At 36.3% G+C, this 18,349-nt stretch overlaps 2 protein-coding genes across 5 annotated transcripts in view; one reads left to right on the plus strand and one right to left on the minus strand.

Moving 5' to 3' along the window:
* Window positions 1-4: 4 nt before the first annotated feature.
* nabp2 (nucleic acid binding protein 2) lies at window positions 5-6,244 on the plus strand. Its single transcript, XM_084100941.1, has 7 exons — window positions 5-236; window positions 426-537; window positions 2,126-2,264; window positions 2,462-2,533; window positions 2,794-2,869; window positions 5,115-5,163; window positions 5,521-6,244. The coding sequence occupies exons 2-7, from the start codon at window positions 459-461 to the stop codon at window positions 5,694-5,696; spliced, it is 591 nt and encodes a 196-aa protein (XP_083957067.1). The 5' UTR covers window positions 5-236; window positions 426-458; the 3' UTR covers window positions 5,697-6,244.
* A 3,528-nt stretch (window positions 6,245-9,772) lies between these two features.
* The window catches only part of ankrd52b (ankyrin repeat domain 52b), a 29,842-nt gene continuing 21,265 nt past the window's right edge, over window positions 9,773-18,349 (minus strand). For 3 of the 4 annotated variants that reach the window (XM_084101021.1, XM_084101020.1, XM_084101018.1), the window contains exons 21-28: window positions 16,745-16,964; window positions 16,166-16,253; window positions 15,988-16,071; window positions 15,242-15,387; window positions 15,032-15,114; window positions 14,500-14,582; window positions 14,321-14,412; window positions 10,872-11,888 (exon numbers count right to left, since the gene is read on the minus strand). In XM_084101021.1, the coding sequence (XP_083957147.1) occupies window positions 11,704-11,888; window positions 14,321-14,412; window positions 14,500-14,582; window positions 15,032-15,114; window positions 15,242-15,387; window positions 15,988-16,071; window positions 16,166-16,253; window positions 16,745-16,964 (981 nt within the window). In that variant the 3' untranslated portion in view covers window positions 10,872-11,703. Of the gene's footprint in view, window positions 11,889-14,320; window positions 14,413-14,499; window positions 14,583-15,031; window positions 15,115-15,241; window positions 15,388-15,987; window positions 16,072-16,165; window positions 16,254-16,744; window positions 16,965-18,349 lie in introns of all 4 variants that reach the window. The other variant, XM_084101019.1, reaches the window with a different exon arrangement.

Here is an 18,349-nt window from a genome sequence, read left to right on the forward strand (position 1 = left end):
AAGCATTGCGTCATGACGTTAAAAAAAAAAAAAAAAAAAAATACCACTGTAAACGGTAGTTGACTGTCCAGAGAAACTGTGATGATTGACAGCTGTCAGAACATTCAGCGTCTTTATTCATATTACGAGCCTATTCCGGAGTCTGTTCCGGATTGTTCACACAAAGCGTAGCAGATGACGAGAAACAGTAGGCTACCTTTAAAAGAGTCCGTGCAACCGTAGCTCAATGCTAACCAGTAAGTGTTTTCATTAGTTTCCTGGTTTGTTTAATATTGTTGATCAGCTGTCAGTGTCGCACGTGCATGCTTCATCACAGTTAGTTACCAAAAAGTTGTTTGCATGCATGCATCTTTAATTATAAATGTCTTGATATGAAACACTGAGTGTAAAATGCATCAGATGTGGACTGGCATGTTGTGCATCAGGTTTTGCAGGATTTGCGCAGAAGCAGACTGATCATGAGCACAGAGACTCATGTGAAGGACATTAAACCTGGACTCAAGAATCTCAATGTCATCTTCATCGTGCTGGAAACAGGTGTCCAAACAACACATCACATGCTGCCAGAGAAACAACATAAGACATGATCATAATAACTCTGCGTTAACCTTTCACATTTCAGGAAAACCACAAACAATTGAACATACAGGAGCCAACAATACTCGTTTTAGTGCTGTTATTATCATATTCAAAATACGGTCATATAAAAGTTTCGACACACTTGACTGACTGTTTCCAAAACCCAAATACCGGTATGTGTTTTTTAAGTTAACTGACACCAAAGTAATGGACAACAGCTGAGTGTCCATGATACTGTACGTTATGCAATACAGATTATAACTTTACTGTAATAAACAGAAAAAACAATGTTATTCAGATGGTAAATATTTAATACGTTTTTTTTCTGAAATGCTAGAAACTTTACAAAAATAATATTGTCAATGCTTCACTATGACTAGGAACTGTTAAGAAGAAAATAAAGGTGGCGATTTTTGAAATGGCAGCACCAATTTTGCGATAACATTTTAAAATATGTATTGTATACATTTATATAAAATAGGGCTTATTAAAGGAAATTTATCTAGGAAATGTATCTTCCTTATCTAGGAAATTTAAAACAAAAAGATTTGTAAATTGTAAAACTGAAAACCTTTTCTCAGACATTTCACTTATAATATTATGTTCCATGATGTATCTTCCCTAGTGAAAAATAAATATACCAAAATTAATTTGAAAAACATTTATTTTATGCTAAGTATACTACAAATAGGTTTATATATTTATGTTCTTAATATAAATATCATGCAATTGGTCTTTTAGTATACTAAATTGATATACTTAAAAGTCTGCTAAATTGGAACAATTAATTTGACTGAATGAACGTTTGAGTGATGAAATTCCTTGTATAAATGCACTTTAGTTATCTGGAAATAGTCCAACTAAAAATATACTTAAATATAAGTATATTTGATTGTGCGTTTTATATTTGAAGTATACTTTAGGCACACTTTAAATATCTTGCATTTAAAGATATTATACAGAGATTATACTATTTTTACTAATAGTGATATTAAAGCACATTTTATACTTAATATTAATAAATGTGCATTGTGCAATAAAGAAGTACTCAAAATAATCAATATCAATATGTTAATGGGTTTGTAGTATACTTTTTTCCACTAGGGTTGTTATTATTCTGTCATTTGTGAGTCAATAAAGTAAATGAAGAATGAGTCCCATAATGTTTATGAAAGACACTTACATTCTAAGCACTCCAGCAGCTGAATGAAGTCAACAGGGTTAATCTCATGTACTAAATCAGAAAATAGGGCTTATTAAAATAAGGTAATTTACCTTATATATTAAAATACCTTATAAAATTATGAGGTTGCATTAACATTAACTGAAGGCAAAGACGCTTCTCTTTATTGGACCTTTGATATTGTATGCTCATGAATTTCCACAAACAAGAACATGAAACAGACAGGGTCGGTGGAGTGTGTTCTATCACTTAAACCCCTACGGTTGTTTATTACGATACACCGTTCAGGCCTTCTATAATACATATTTATCAGCTATAATAATAGTCTAAAGTATCTGAACTCTGAATCTTCTCTTCTTCAAGGACGAGTGACGAAGACCAAAGACGGTCATGAGGTGCGCACGTGTAAAGTGGCCGACAAGACGGGCAGCATCAGCATCTCGGTTTGGGATGAAGTCGGTGGACTCATTCAGGCTGGGGACATCATCAGACTTACCAAAGGGTGAGACTGCGTTTAATATCAGTGATGCACATAGAAAGTCGTCTTTTTAACAGACATTTTAACATGCTGACTATGCTCAAAAGACGTTCTACCTCAAATGAACAGTCAATTATAGTGCAAAATACTTGATTCTCTTCATATACCAGCATAAATGTTTTACAGTCTACAGAACTGTCTATATTTGTATTTTGCTGCAGTTACGCCTCAGTTTTTAAAGGCTGTTTGACACTGTACACTGGAAGAGGAGGTGAACTACAGAAGATTGGAGAGTAAGTTTTAATCATCAACCATTTCATTTTATTTAATCATTCATATTTTTTAGGGGTGTAACGATACGATACGATACGATACATACCACGATACTGAACTCACGATATGATATTATTGCAATACTCCAAGACATGGTAAAAGGTTAACATAAAATTTTAATTTTTGCATATTGTATTGTATTATATATATATATATATATATCATTGTGAATATATATATCATTGTGAATAAATTCATGTGTTTGTATCCAATTTGTAAGATTCTGCATGGTGTATTCTGAGGTGCCAAACTTTAGTGAGCCAAATCCAGAATATCTGTCCCAGATGAATAAAACGGTACGTCTTCTAGATTTATTTCTGTGGATTTGCCATATGATGCTGTTTTAAAATACATTATTTAATTTATTGGGTGTACTAGAATGGATTAACATGCTTTTAATGTTAAAAAAACACATTATTTTTCACATACTGTACATTTTTGCAGCAATTCTGTTCCCAGTCTGTCTGAAATTCACTGATTGTGTTCCGAAAAGTGCTCTGATTGGCCAGCTGACCCAGTGCATTGTGATTGGTCATCTGAAGCGAGTGTCGGAAATGTAATGGCCCTTACCATTCAGTTCAATTCAATTCACATTTATTTGTATAGCGCTTTTCACAATATACAGACCCTTTCCAAAAAATTAGAATATCATGGAAAAGTTTATTTATTTCCATAATTCCATTCAAAACGTTAAACTTCCATAGATTATAGATTCAGGGCCCACAACTTAAACGATTTCAAGTATTTAGTTGTTTATTTGTACATAATTTGGGCTTCCAGCTCATAAAACCCACGAAAACAGGATTTCAAAAAATTTGAATATTACATGAAATCACACAGTAATTACACAGTGATACCATGGTCATTGAACCAGGTTTTGGTTCTTTTGGCAGTGTGGGCCGGTGCAAATCCTGCTGGAAAATGAAGGAAGCATGAAGTGCTCTGAAAATGTCCTGGTAGACGGCTGCGTTGACTCTGGATTTAATAAAGCACAGTGGACCAAAGTCCTCTTTTCTGATGAGAGCAAATTTTGCATCTCATTTGGAAACCAAGGTCCCAGAGTCTGGAGGAAGAATGGAGAGGCACACAATCCAAGATGCTTGAAGTCCAGTGTGAAGTTTCCACAGTCTGTGTTGGTTTGGGGAGCCATGTCATCGGCTGGTGTTGGTCCACTGTGCTGTCCACTCAACGCAGCCGTCTACCAGGACATTTCCAGAGCACTTCATGCTTCCTTCAGCAGACAAGCTTTATGGAGATGCTGACTTCATTTTCCAGCAGGATTTGCACCGGCCCACACTGCCAAAAGAACCAAAACCTGGTTCAATGACCATGGTATCACTGTGTAATTACTGTGTGATTTCATGTAATATTCAATTTTTTTGAAATCCTGTTTTCGTGGGTTTTATGAGCTGGAAGCCCAAATTATGTACAAATAAACAACTAAATACTTGAAATCGTTTAAGTTGTGGGCCCTGAATCTATAATATATGGAAGTTTAACGTTTTGAATGGAATTATGGAAATAAATAAACTTTTCCATGATATTCTAATTTTTTGGAAAGGGTCTGTATATAGCTTCAAAGCAGCTTTACAGAAAATGCATGAGTCCACATTACAATTTAGAGTGATCTGTTATCAGAGGTGACTGTGTCCAAGTTATGCATTTCAGAAATGTACATATACAAATCACAGTTATCTAATAATGTATTAATTTAAGGCAGAAACAATGAGCTCATTGAAGTAATGAATACATGTTTGTTAGCAAATTATTAGGATATATAGAAAAATGTAGCATTGGTGCAATACCATAATCGCGAGCTCCAGCTTCCAAGGCTTCTAAAGCAATTATGAACACACAGTTAAAAAAAATGGTGTTGGTTTTACCATATCGGTTCGAGTCGGATTCTGAAAATGCGGATGATCAAGACGATCAATCAGAACTTGCAAGTACGACTTCGAGGTTCAGAAAGCTGTCCGCTGTAAAATGCACTGTGCACAAGCAAACTTTTGGATTGTATTGCTCTGGAACTTTATGAGTAAATCTAAACCTCTGATTAACTTCTGAAAGCGAAAGCGCTTTTGCTTTCACATCCAAACACTTCAATTCACTGAAACCTCACCTTCTTTCTTTGCGTATGCCTTTGGGCGGGCATTATGCTAATATTTCACACTGTGATATAGACATTTGCAGAAGTAATTTTTGGACTTCGATCGAGGCGTTTTAGGCCTCAGTGTTCTCTGTTTGATAGAATTAAAGTGATGTTAGTTCGCCCAAAAATGAAAACTCTGTCATCATTTATTCACCCTCAAGTTGTTCCAAACCTGTATAAATTTCTTTGTTCTGTACAAAATAACATATTTTGAAGAACCAAACATTTGTGGGCACCATTGAAAAAAGAAAATACTATGGAAGTAAAAGGAAAACGTTAAAAAGCATCATATGGCCTTTTAAAAAATGAACCTATTCACTATTAAAAAAAAGAAAAATTAAAAAAATTAGCCACTAGTCATGGTAATTGACTTTCTTCTTGTTACCTGTCAGGGACTGAATGACCAGAGCAACCTGAACAGCAGCACTGGAGCCAATGCAGGTATAATTATATAGTGTGGCAAGTGCTTTTTGCAGTGAACCACTACCTTGATTTTTTTCCTTTGTAAGAATTAAAGCACATTTCGGGATCCTAGTTGGGTCCAATTCTCAGTATTAACTACTAACTACGATTTTTGCCTCATTACACTCCTAATTACTGCTTAACAGTTAGTAAGGTAGTTGTAAAATGTAAGTCTTGGGTGGATTAAGGGATGTTGAATATGGTCATGCAGAATAAGGCATTTATATGTACTTTATAAGTACTAATAAACAGCCAATGTCCTAGTAATAAGCAACTAGTTAATGGTGAGAATTGGGCCCTAAACTAAAATGTTACCAAATATTTTATTCTTTGAAGGTAATGACACTCCCAATGGAAATGGGGTGAATTCTCAAAGCTCTGGAAACTCCACTAATCCACAGCCGGCTGGACGAGCGAGTGGTGGAAATGGGAACCGGTCGACACCAAGTCCTGGTGTGGGGGGAACTTCAGTAAGCAACGGCAAGGAGACGCGGCGAACACTCAAAAGATGATTTAGTTTAGTAATGGAGCAACAATCATTGCAAAATGGTTTTGGCGAGCAGCTATTTGTCATGTCTCATCTGAAGACATGCATTGATAAACTTTGAACTTTGAGCTTTCATGTATGTTGGTTTAACTCTATAGATTGTCCAGTCTTGTAAAGTCACATATTTTATGATGTATTTCTCAATTAGTGAATAAGTTTCTCCACTTGTTTCACCGTCTCAGAATGGACACACTAAACTATTATAGTTTTTAGCCCAACTTCTGATTGTTAGTCAACTTTTGATTATCAGTTTCAGCATTCATCTTATTCAGTAATTTTTTAAATGGCAATTTTTGTTAGCTAAAATATGTCTGATAAACGGAGCCAAAAACAAGCACCAATAAGCAGGTTCCAAGCGGATGGAAAATGTGGATAAAGTGAGGACAATTGTCAAGATTTGTAAGTTATTGTGCCCAAGACTAGAACTTCATCAAATTTAATGTTTTCCAGGTTTCTCAGAACTTTTAAAAAATTGCACATCTATAAATTAAAATTATAAATTCTCTACTGTTATTGTTGCTTCCTCTCTGCCATTCTCTCTCAGTCTCTCTTGTCCCGATGAGATTATTTCAATATATAATGACACTATATCTAATGCCTTGGAGAAATTTGCCCCATTAAAAACAAGAACTGTCCCCTCAAATCATTCCTCCCCATGATTTACCCCTGAACTTAGAGCAATGAAAGCTAAGGGTAGGCGTATTGAACGACTCGCTATTGCTTATTCACACGCTCTACCTACCTTTCAGTGTTATTAATGAAGCAAAGTGTAAACCCTAGGACTCTTTTCTCTGAGATTAACAAACTTGTCAAACCATCATCTTTTACAATTATTGGCTCTATTGAGCCTTGTGAAACTTTTTTCCTACATCACATTGACAATATCTACCCAGCTTTTGCCCCCATCTGCTCCTACAGATCTTTCTCCTTCTCAGTCTGTCCACCCGCTCTCAATCTTAACTACTAATACATCTGATTACTAAATCTAACCTAATTCCAACTCATTTACTCAAAAACTTCTTAGCTTAAGTACTTAAAAGGTGGTTGTCACAAAATTGCAGTCTCACTTGGATAAACATAACCTGCATGAACTTTCTCCTGGCATCTGACAATGGACATCAGCCTCTTGGTTCTCCTGGATCTGCCATTCAACACTCCTTTTTCCTTCAGTGGTTAACTTCATATCTCTCGGATAGACAATTCATTTGCATTAACAAACACAAATCTTGCTTCTTCACAATCTCCTGTGGTGTACCTCAAGGTTCGGTACTTGGTCCACTACTATTTTTAATTTATATGCTTCCTCTTGGCCAGATCATTAAATTGTCATGTAGTGGCCTTCCAGCTAAAGCCCTTAATCGGCTGCAAATGCTACAAAACTCTGCTGCTCGCGCCCTTACATCTGCTCACATCACTCCAATCCTTCACCATCTACACTGAACTATTGCATTCAGTTCAAACTACTTGTCTTACTTTATAAGGCCTGTCATGGTTTAGCACCTTCATATCTACCCTCACCTTCAAGACTTTATTCAGCCTTACGCTCCTGCCCATACTCTTAGATCTAGTTCAGACAACCTGCTTGTTTTAAGTTCAAACGGTCAACTTTTGGGCATTCAGAATCTCATCCGTCTCATCACTACAGACCTTAAAAACGAATTTATTCACATAGTTTTGCAACTGATTGGTTCCCCTTTCTGATATTTCAATACTTGTTAAGTCATTATCTGCCATGCTGTATGTTTACATGTTTGACTGCTGTACAATACTTTGCTTGTACTTCTGTATTTTCTTGTAAGTGTCCTTGGATACTTGAAAGGCGCTATATAAATAAAACGTATTATTATTATTAAAAAAATATTGGACAAGCCTGAACATTTTCGTGAAAATTAGATGAGCATCCTAGGATGAGTTAGAAAAAGTAGGTGTTCCTAAACACATGAAATTTTTTTAGCAAGCTAAAAAAGTTTCCAGCCAGAAATGGAAAACTATGTGATCATGATTTGATTTGGGAGCTGCTTGGATTCCTAAATAAGAAGTTTCACTCCATGAGACCAATTTTAAGTTCATGTGCAGTATATTGTGCTTACCATTGTAATCAATGTCAGTCACACAGGGTTTTGAACCAGTGACTCCTAAACCATTAACTCCTAAACCATTATGAACATGCAACCATTAAAACTTTTTCAACACTGATTGAGAGCCTATTTTGAGCCCATTTCATTAAAGTAATGTGAAAGTAATGTGAGAGGCAATGCCTCTATAGTGGCTAATGTGATAATGATAATCCATCATATTCACAATCGCTCAGCAAATCAGCCTGGGGTGCGTTTCCCGAAAGCATCGTTGGCCAACTATGGTCGCAAGTTCATCGCAATGTCCATTGAACTGTATTGGTAACGAGGGAACTTGCGACCATAGTTGGCTAACGATGCTTTCGGGAAACGCACCCCTGAATGGGTCAAAGTGGAGAAATGGATGGACTAATGGAGCGGCCTACCTTGTGCCTTGTGCATGAGAGGATTTTTATTTATTTATTTAATAAATAGTACTGGCCAAAAGTGATGTCTGGAGGGGATATTTGTTTTTTATGACCCTACTAATTAAACTTAATTTATATTTGTTTAAATATTTTAAATGAAAAGTTTCTCACAAAAGTTTTGCAAGCGAATGCAAAGTCTCTCGCAAAAGATTTGCAAGCAAACACATGTTTTTCCTCGCATCTCTTTTTTTTTCATCACCATATCCCCTTTGGGGCTCCGTATGTCACTGTATTATTATACATGAGACATTTTTGTGACAGTTTTAATATAAACATACAAAAAAAAATCTGGTTTACTCATTAATGCTCTCAATTTTGAGACTGTGTAATAGGCACGTTCACATTTACCTTTGCTCTGCGAAATCTTGTGGCTAAAATCACTGGGAATCTGCTCAATAAGGAATTTCACCTAATAGATTTCCAATGTCTTTGACCTGGAAACTTTTACATCTATAAAAATGTTATTTAAAAAAAAATCATCATAATTTCTGCCACATGCCCCTAGTTTGAACCACAAACCATATGATGACTAGATAAGAACTTCAACCTCTATGCAATATAAGTAACAAGGTCAATTTAGTCAAAAGTGCGTCATTGACCATGTTTATTTTCATAATACAGCACAGAATTGAAAGCCTTTTTGCTTATATGAAATGGTTACATCAGCTGGGCTGCTCAGCGATATAGTGAACGTGTTTTGCATCATACCTATTAATATATTGTGATTTTTTTTTCCATGGCTACAACGCAGTTTTGACCAATTTCAATAAGGAGGTTCAACCAACTCTGAGTTAAAACTTGAACTCTGAGTTGATTTACCCTGTGATGGAAAACTCTCAGTTTTCAATTTCAGAACAGCTGAGTTAGTTTAATCACTCTGAGTTAAACACGTGCACCATGACTATGAAAAGCCATGATCAATGGAGCTCCGAAACTACGATTCACCATGGCAACAGAACTCGACAAAAAGACGTCTGCATACTTCCGAGTCAATACACAAGTATAATTCTTAATCACTGTTATATTATCAGGTGAAAACTGACAGAAATGTAAGTTTTTGAACTAATACTCATTTTCATGGTATCCCACAGGCAAAATAAATAAATTGACGGCAACTAAAAATGAACAATAAATTTATAATTCAATCAATTAAATCTTCAAGCATAAAAGGCTCATGGCTGTAGGCTACATGACTTTACAAACATAAATATTTATAATTCAGTGTCTATTTCAATGTGCAGCAGCTGTTTCCACATAGTATAATGCTCTTTTCACATAATTAAATATTCTCTAATCCAACCTGTTACAATTTTTTTTAATTAGGCTAATGAAATTATCATTTGACTTCTACTGGGCCAACAGCAAGAAGGCAGAGGACCTGCACCACCACTGATAGATGAAGAGGAGATACACAATACTGGAAGAATATTAAAATCCAACAGGAAAAAGAATAACTGTTGCTTTTGTATTTGTAGGAAATAAAGATGACCAAATAAATTGTGAATAATTAGTGTTTATTTAACAGCTGTGGTGGTTACAGCATATATCCATACAACATGGACTATCCTTCCATCTGGCATCCTTCTATTCAGTAATCTGTTTCATTTTCGGAAGGTGTGATGATGGGATTATGTGCGTCATCGATACATCCAACCACATTGGAAATCCTAAAGGAAATTCTAATTATGAGGTTACTTTCAGAGGTCACAGCAAGATGTTATCAAATGAATGTCATTCATCAGATTAGCCTCATTTAAACCTTTTCAAAACTTCTCTTTGATGGATCTCATGGGTTTGTGTCCAGGAAACAACACAAAAACTCTCAGGAAGAGCGTGAGAGTGAGGCACACTTTCCTTCCCGCTCTGATACAGCAGCCTTATTAATGTGCCCTCTCCGATGTTATATAGAAAAATGTGCAATGAATGAATGTACTGCACTGCAAAAAATGCTTTTCTTACTTTGCATTTTTATCTTGTTGTTTCCAGTCAAAATATCTTCTTAACTCAAGATGCATTTACTAAAAGAAAAACTCTGGGTTTACATAAGAAAACCTGCTCCCGACCAGTTTAGGTTCACAGAGTAAGTTACCATGGTAACTGACTCTGAGTATAAGTTACCTCTCTTTCAAAAACGGGCTTGACTTACTCTGCTTTCTCGGGTTTGACATACCTCCCATTCTGAAATGGAAAACCCAGAGTTTCCCTCATTTCAGGGTTAACGTACTCAGAGTTTTCACTTAACCTCCTTTCTGAAACAGGCCCCAGGACTGGAACGATCTGTTCTGTAAGACCCCTATGGTTATTGGTTACAGTGTAAATCCCATCATGATTAACAAACAACTGTGTTGCGTAATTGTAATGCATTTCCAGTTTATATTTAGTATTAAAAGGAGATTTACTTTTGTTCAGTTGTTTGTGACAAATCTGTTAAATTAAAAGCGGCAAATCAGATCAGTCCTACAGTCATAAAATAGCAGAGTAGATAAGAAAAAGTTGAGGAAAAAAGATAATATGATGACATTTAAAAAAAACAGACATGCAAACAATAAAATATTGCAAATAATTATTTTTCAATCACAATTCAGATCAGACACTTCTGTATATCAGAATACTTTATTTTTTCTATAGTTTTAATTTAAAACATATTGTGCTAATCTACTGTAGTTAACAGTATCAAATGATAAAGTCAACTAAAGCTGTTTACTAACAATAAATTATGATTGAAAGAAATAAATAAAAGCACAGTGCAACCTTGACAAAATTTTTTGTTGTGTTACAGCTAAAACATGAATGGCAATAGTGATACTATGTGTGTAATTTAAGTTTGTAATTTTTAGGTAATTGAAGTGCTAAAGGTGTTATGAATTACAGTATTTATGCCTGTAAAATAGGATAAGTATACATAATCTGTGAGTGAGAGACTTTTATTTTGACGTGATGGTGTTTTGTGGGGCATGTCAGGAGTAGGTAGGGTGGCTAACTATTGTTATTTCTAATTCATTTTTCACATGTTGTCTCTTCAGAAATGCATAAAAAGTGTCCAAAGAAAGCTGGGAAATCTTAGTGATAGGCTAAGATAAAAGTGACGGCACTGTAAAAAATGTCATATTTATAGTACCCACACATGCAACCACAAATGAATACATGTATGCCCTTGTATACTATATGATGCTAAAACAGTAGCAGATATTGTACTCTAATAATAGAAGTGACTTTCTATGGCTGGTTATTAAGGAGGAATTCAGCATTTAATGGAATGGTGGCATTTGTTAAAGATTTATTGCACTACAAATGAATACGTTACTGTATATACTGCATGATGCTAAAACAGTAGCGTTGTATAATAGACCGTACATTCCAACACCTTCTGTCTGGATAGGAAGGAGCGGTGCAGTTTGTTAAAGGTATATAGTTTGGTGTTCACTCAGTCCTACGGTTCCTCTGTAATCAGTTGTATGTTGGACAAGGGCTGATGGGATACAGCAGTGCCACAGTGCTTCATCAGACTGACACCACAGCTGGTGCTAGCAGAAAAAGGCTTCATAGTGGAAATGATGAGAGCCAAGCAGTCCGCCACATCTTTATTTGGAGCGCATGCCAACGCTGGAGTATGACCTAAAAACATGGCACAATTAATGTGTGCAAATACTTATGAAAACATTTCAAACAAGGATTTGTGTAAGGATAAGTTATCCTAGCATGTCAATTATTGACAAAAATTATTTAATGTAAGAATCATAAAGTGTTTTTTGCTAACGTTATAAAACATATCGTCACCTTCCTAAAATAATTGCCTAAGTCATTTTTCAGGTTTCTCAGAAAACACAAAAAAAATGAAAAATAACTTCAGAGGTTCGTTCTTCTTGATGCAGCTCCCATCTTGAAAAGCTTGTAAAATTGCCTTTTAAATTTTTTTAATTGCTTGTAAAATCTTTTGACTTAGGCCAAATAAAATGGCCTAAGTCACACTCTTGACATAGGCCATTACACTACAGGGGTAGAACTGCATGATCTGTTCAACTGAGGATGTGGGGATTTTACCAGAGGTGGCCAGCATCATGAGGAGATGACTTATGCAAAACAATCATTTTTGTCAAAAAATGACTTAGGCAATTATTTTAGGAAGGTGACGATATTTCAAAATGGCCATTATTTTACTTTTGCCATCAACTGTTTGGTAACCCATATTCTTCAGAATATCTTCTTTAGTGTTTACTTTTAAAGGAACATTCCTATTTTATTATTTTGAAAACATCATGGGAACTGTTACTTTTGAATGTTCTCTGAACGTTCCGAAACAAGTAGTAACATTTATCAATTTTGGACAAAATCCCAACTAAACCGTTTCATAAAAAGCATTCCATGAATGAGGTAGAGATGTTTTGGTCACACTTTAGTTTATGGTAAACTCAGTAAACTCCTAATTACTGCTTATTAACAGTTAGTAAGGTAGTTGTCAAGTTTAGATATTGGGTGGATTAAGGGATGTAGAATATGGTCATGCAGAATAAAGCATAAATTTGTGCTTTATAAGTACTAAAAAAAGGCCAATATCCTAATAATATGCATGCCAATTAGCAACTAGTTAATAGTGAGAATTGACCTATGGCTAAGCCACGCCCCCTTCACTCACTCGGACAAACAGTCAACATTCGGTGACAGGCGCTATGGCAGCTGTCACAGTAGATAGAGATATAGAGGATAGAGATATCATTGTAGAGGATCAGCATTGTTCATGCACTGCAGGGTAAGAAGTGTGATTTACTTTCAGTTTATTAATGTATTATTATTACTTTCAATTTATCAATCTAACTTGACGTGACTTGTAAAATATGCTATGGTAATTGCTACTAGCTTATTTTTTATCTAAACCTATCTTAAAGCTCCGTATTAGCATAGCTAGATTTTTCTTCTGCTAAAGCAGCGTTTTGTAATATACTAGGCTAACTTTTTAGGCTTTTCTACCGCATAACTTAATCCAGAGCAGACACTTATCTCGGTTGAGATGTGGCTTGGGAAAGGGTAAAAAATACACACCGTCGCCCAGCCTCTCGGGATACCTAGTGTCGGAGTTGCATGTACAGTACCCCATGCACACCGTTTGACCATTTTAAACTTAAAATGACAAGAAAACATATAAAAACGAATGAAAACTGACTAACTGCAATGCATTTCAATGGACGTGGAAGCAGAATGTCCGAGTGTATTGGGTTAGCTATGCGCACTGTGATTGGCTCATCGCATTTGGGGGCGTGGCTTAGCCATAGGTCAATTGGACCCTAAATTAAAGTGCTACCAATGTTTTTGTGCAAAGGCTTTTAGAACATTATTAAAGACCTGATAACTTTGAATGAACATTCTATTATTGTTAGAGAAGGAATATTTGTTCACATCTTTGCAAGAAGAATGTTCCCTTTTAGCTGGAAATGTACAATATAGCTTTTTTCACAATATACTGGCTTTTGTTATTGGAAACCAGTTTTAAAAACAGCTGAGCTATGGCTGAAAAATGTAATTAAGTTAGTATGGTTGCTACTTTGAATTAGTTTCTCCACAACACATACTGAATTTAAAGAAGACAGAAAAAAAATGCACATTATTTTTCTAGCGAAAAATGAGTTATGTCCTAACCAGGCAACGTGATGAGTTTAAGCATCAAGAAAACTTTTCTGTAAACTTTTTTTTTTAAAGCAAACATGCTGCATGACATGAAAAAATCAGCGGTGTTGAGCAGGATTTCTGGATTTAAATGAGATTCCACTGTTGGACGGGCAACCCGACTTCAAATGGAAATACAAACCAAGTTTGACAGAATGACAAGTCGCTCGTCTTGATCGAGACAAAAACTAAGATTAACATGCAAGAAGATTTAGTACTTGTCACTATATAACGGCACACCATATAAAGAAATGGTGAACCAGAAAATAATTAAACTAGCGATTGGTGAGCAACTACAGTCTCTTCAAACACAAAATCTATCAGTCAAAGCTAATGACTATTGGTGAAGTTAATTCTGTTGGCTCTAGCTTAGCAATGGAGAAACTCACCATCTTCATCTAGGGCCAGAAGCGCTGCACCTCGAGTAAGCAGGACCTCAACCACGGTGGCAAGACCATTTCTCGCTGCAATATGCAGAGGCCTAGTGGTGTGTAGATAGAAAAACTTCAGCTGTGAAAATAACCTAACAATCAATACACACATACACTTATAATATGGGAATGCTCACGTTTGAAGTGCACTATTTGCGGCATTGATGAGCGAGGGGTCGTCAATCTCAGCCAGAATGAGAAGAGCACACATTTCATGACCCTGTTGAGTTAAACACGTGATGATCACTGGCTATGTTTACATGCACAACTTTTGTTTTGCAATTTGATTGATGAATCTGAATGTAGTGTTCACATGAACGCTAAACATGTGATCGGGTTAATGTGCGCGTTTATATATCACAATCTTCAAATCGGAATAATCTTTTGACGTGCGCACACTGCGACGTCATTGCACATGCGCAGTCCTTTCAGTTTCGGTTTTCAATCAGATCAAGTGTTTACATGTTCTCTCGATCGGATTAGAAAAGGAATAAACCACCCCTTTCAATCCGATCGAAATTTTTCATCGAGCTCAATCCGATCGATTAAGGCGTTTGCATGAAGGCTTTTCAGTCCGATTGAGTCATCAATCCGATTACTAATGGATTATTTGGTTGCATGTAAACGTGTTGTGTAATTTAGGACACTATGAGAGCTAGGGTACATTACTCTTCTACAAGCCAGGTGAAGTGCCGAGTTCCTGTTGATGTCCAGCAGTGAGAGGTCCGCTCTGTACTGATGAAGCAAGATGTCTAGAACCAAATAAGTTTTGAGCAGATCAATAAGACTACTAAAGAAAACATATTTTAAAATCAATGGAACACACAACCACTCTACACACGTTAATAGAAAGCACTAGACAATAAAAACAATACAAACCGACAGCAGACGTGTGCCCATTTTCAGCAGCAACAATTAATGCAGAGCGTCCGGTGTTATCGACTGAGTTTACATCTGAACCGCAGGTCAACGCCAGATGCAGTGCTGCCATATTTCCTGCATGTGCAGATGCATGTAGTGGAGTCCTGTAGACAAAATACACTGAGAATATTAAAGGGGCAAATATATGCCCCTATTATAAAAAATAAAAAAACACTTTCTCATAATATTCACTGCAGCATCAGCTCTTTTCTCTCAGTGTCTGAAACGGTTCGATCAAGGATTCGGTCTCTCTAAACCCCGCCTTTCTGAGAGCTGCTGTTGTTCACGGCAGCCAATGAAGAACATAGACTGGCATTATGCAAATCTGTTACAAACCTACGCAGATTCAGCAGGAAGTGAGACTGGAAATACTGACGACTCGTTTCAGTTCAGAATCACTTCTTTCTTTCGGGAGACAAAAACTTTATTTGTTCTGTGCAGAACTTTGCAGACCTTACAGTCACAAACAGCTATATTACACATAAACATGAAAAGTAATATCCGAAAAAAAATTAAACTAAATGGTAATGGTAATAATAATAAAATATCGGTGGCTTTTTGACATTAGCTTTTAAAAAGAAAGCCTCTTGTTCATCTGTAGTGGCTGGTGACCTACTGTAAACCATTCAAGTTTCTCTGTTTCGCTCTCTAACTATATTAACTATACTTAAATATTTTTAAGTGGGGAACAGACACACACACACCTTCCTTTGTCATCTCTGAGGTTCATGATCTTTGTTCCTATAGTTTCAACAAGCAGTTGAGCGGCACCATCGTGACCAGTGATTCTGTGGAGGAAGAAACAGGAAATGTTCTCGTCATGAAAAATGTGTGTTTTGTACGGAAGCATTTTAAAGATGGAGACAGGAGAGGTTCACTCACAGTGCACAGTGCAGTGGTGTAAAGGCATTTCCTTCCTGGAAGCTTGATGGTCTATATTCAAGTAAAACTTCAAGACAATCATTGTGCCCTGTGTGAAAAAAAAAAAACTTTTACATGACTTGTAAATACAGTATGTTTCTTTAATCTCACCATGAAATCAAATTAGACAATTCTTGTTTTTTTATGGAATATTGCAGTAATTATGCTTTATCCGTGCACATCATTATTGTTATTTTTAAATTCATGTGCTTTCATAATCTTTGATTAAAATAACTTCCCCTCCCTCTTGACGAGGGCGGGGCAACCTGTCACTCACATGAGATCCACCAATAGCAAACCACAATCATCCAATCAATTCCTCAGACAGAATCAAGCCCCACCCTACATTTGTTCTTGTTACAGAAGAGTTTTCACTTGAGTATACGTCACAATAGGAAAGAAAAGACAATCGCACATTCCGTTTTATGCCAACTTTAATTTTAGGTAGAAAATGAAAGATTTGTCATTCATGATATAAATCTCAACTGATGTTTCTCCATTGCTCTAGCATTTATTAAAGGTTATAGAATGGGATTTTACCATGGTAAGCAGCACAGTGAGTGGGTGTGTAGGCACTGTAGTCTAGCAGAGAGTCAAGGGGGTCTGAAAGTGACGCTGCGTCCAGTAAGGGCCGCAATAGTCCTGCATGACCACAAGAGGAAGCCAAATGCAAAGGGCTTCTGCCATGAACGTCCCGGCACAGAGCGAAGGCTCCATGCACCAGCAATGCTGACACACACTCTTCATTCCCAACTACTGCCTGAAACACACAGAGCACACTGAAATTCAGTTTGCTTAACTCGCATTGCATAATAAAAAATAAAAAATAAACATTTTTTATAAAGACATTTGGAGTATGTTTTATAAGAAAACAGCATTTAATTGTTAAATAATTGTAAAATTTCTGAGTGAAATTTGTTTCTACAATTTTTTTTTCTACAATTTGTGCCCATAATGAATGCAAAAGTTATCTGAGCTGCCATCTAAATTGAGCATTTCACCCATTATGAACATTTGGTCAACAAAATGCTTATGTAATTTGATGACGAAAAATTTACATTTACACACAGACACACACACACACACACACACATATAGAGAAGATAAAATATGTCCCAAGATATGAATTGTTTTTTTTCACCCCTAAGTGTGGACCAAAACGTAACACAACACTCAGTGACAGCTGTCCACTCAGTAACCACATGCATTCTGGGTTAGAGAGCCATCCAATCAATTCCTCATGGACAAAATCAAGTCTCGCCCTACAAAATCCTGTCCAAAAGCAAAAAGTTAAAATAACTGCTTCTGCTGTGAATTCAAGCAACAAGGCAAAACACATTTTAGTGGAACAAAGTGATTGAGATTTGTTTGTTTTTTTAAGTTGCTCTGTGTGGAAAGAGAAATGTGAGAAACAAGATTCCAAGTGAAATAATTTGATTGATAATCAGATATTGTGGATTGAAGCAGGTGTGTAAATTGCAGAAGCACATCTGTTCTCCTTCACATTGTGAGAGCAGAATAAAACCTAATTTCATTGACAGCTGAATCTGTATGATGAAAAGGCACTGCAAATATGCCTTCATTAAATCCATCCCAGAACACCTGTGAATGGGCTTCAAGTGATCTGTTCGCAGTTCACAGTCACTTACTGTGTGAATCTCAAGTGAGATTCGATAGTAAATCCGATCACAGAAAACACAGGTGTAAAGGGAGCCTTTGCACGGCCAATGACTCCTATAATTAGGCCACATGTGTTGAACCGTACTCACTAAAGAGCTTAGATCTGCTGGCATCTTCACCACATTTAAGCCCAAGCGTCTTGCTAAGCTAATTTCGGAGATGATTTCAACCCGCAATGTATGTTTGCCAAATGTGAAACAGAAGGTCTGAAATGGAAAGGGTATCTCGTAGGATTAGTTAGTTGCAATGATTGGTTTGCAGGGCTGTGTAAAGACCAAGAAATATGATTCCCTTTTGCAGAGTCAGGTGCTCTGCCAACACTCCTTAAAAGGACCTATTATCCTTTTTTACAATGCAATGTTGCTCCAAAGTCCCTCCGGTGGGAGTTATTCTCTATATCAGTGTCACTGTTTCTGAACTTCATTGTAGTCTTGAGTTTTCTCCCGGGAAAGAACACGTCACAAT

Source organism: Abramis brama (assembly GCF_963993115.1).
Source record: "Abramis brama genome assembly, chromosome: 23".
NCBI lineage: Eukaryota > Metazoa > Chordata > Actinopteri > Cypriniformes > Leuciscidae > Abramis > Abramis brama.

What these genes read in the sequence shown, in the direction of transcription:
- nabp2 (XM_084100941.1), top strand. Translation starts at nt 459, where the DNA reads ATGAGCACAGAGACTCATGTGAAGGACATTAAACCTGGACTCAAGAAT. An exon ending in CTTCATCGTGCTGGAAACAG is followed by an intron (nt 538 to 2,125) that starts GTGTCCAAACAA and finishes CTCTTCTTCAAG; the next exon opens with GACGAGTGACGAAGACCAAA. An exon ending in ATCATCAGACTTACCAAAGG is followed by an intron (nt 2,265 to 2,461) that starts GTGAGACTGCGT and finishes ATTTTGCTGCAG; the next exon opens with TTACGCCTCAGTTTTTAAAG.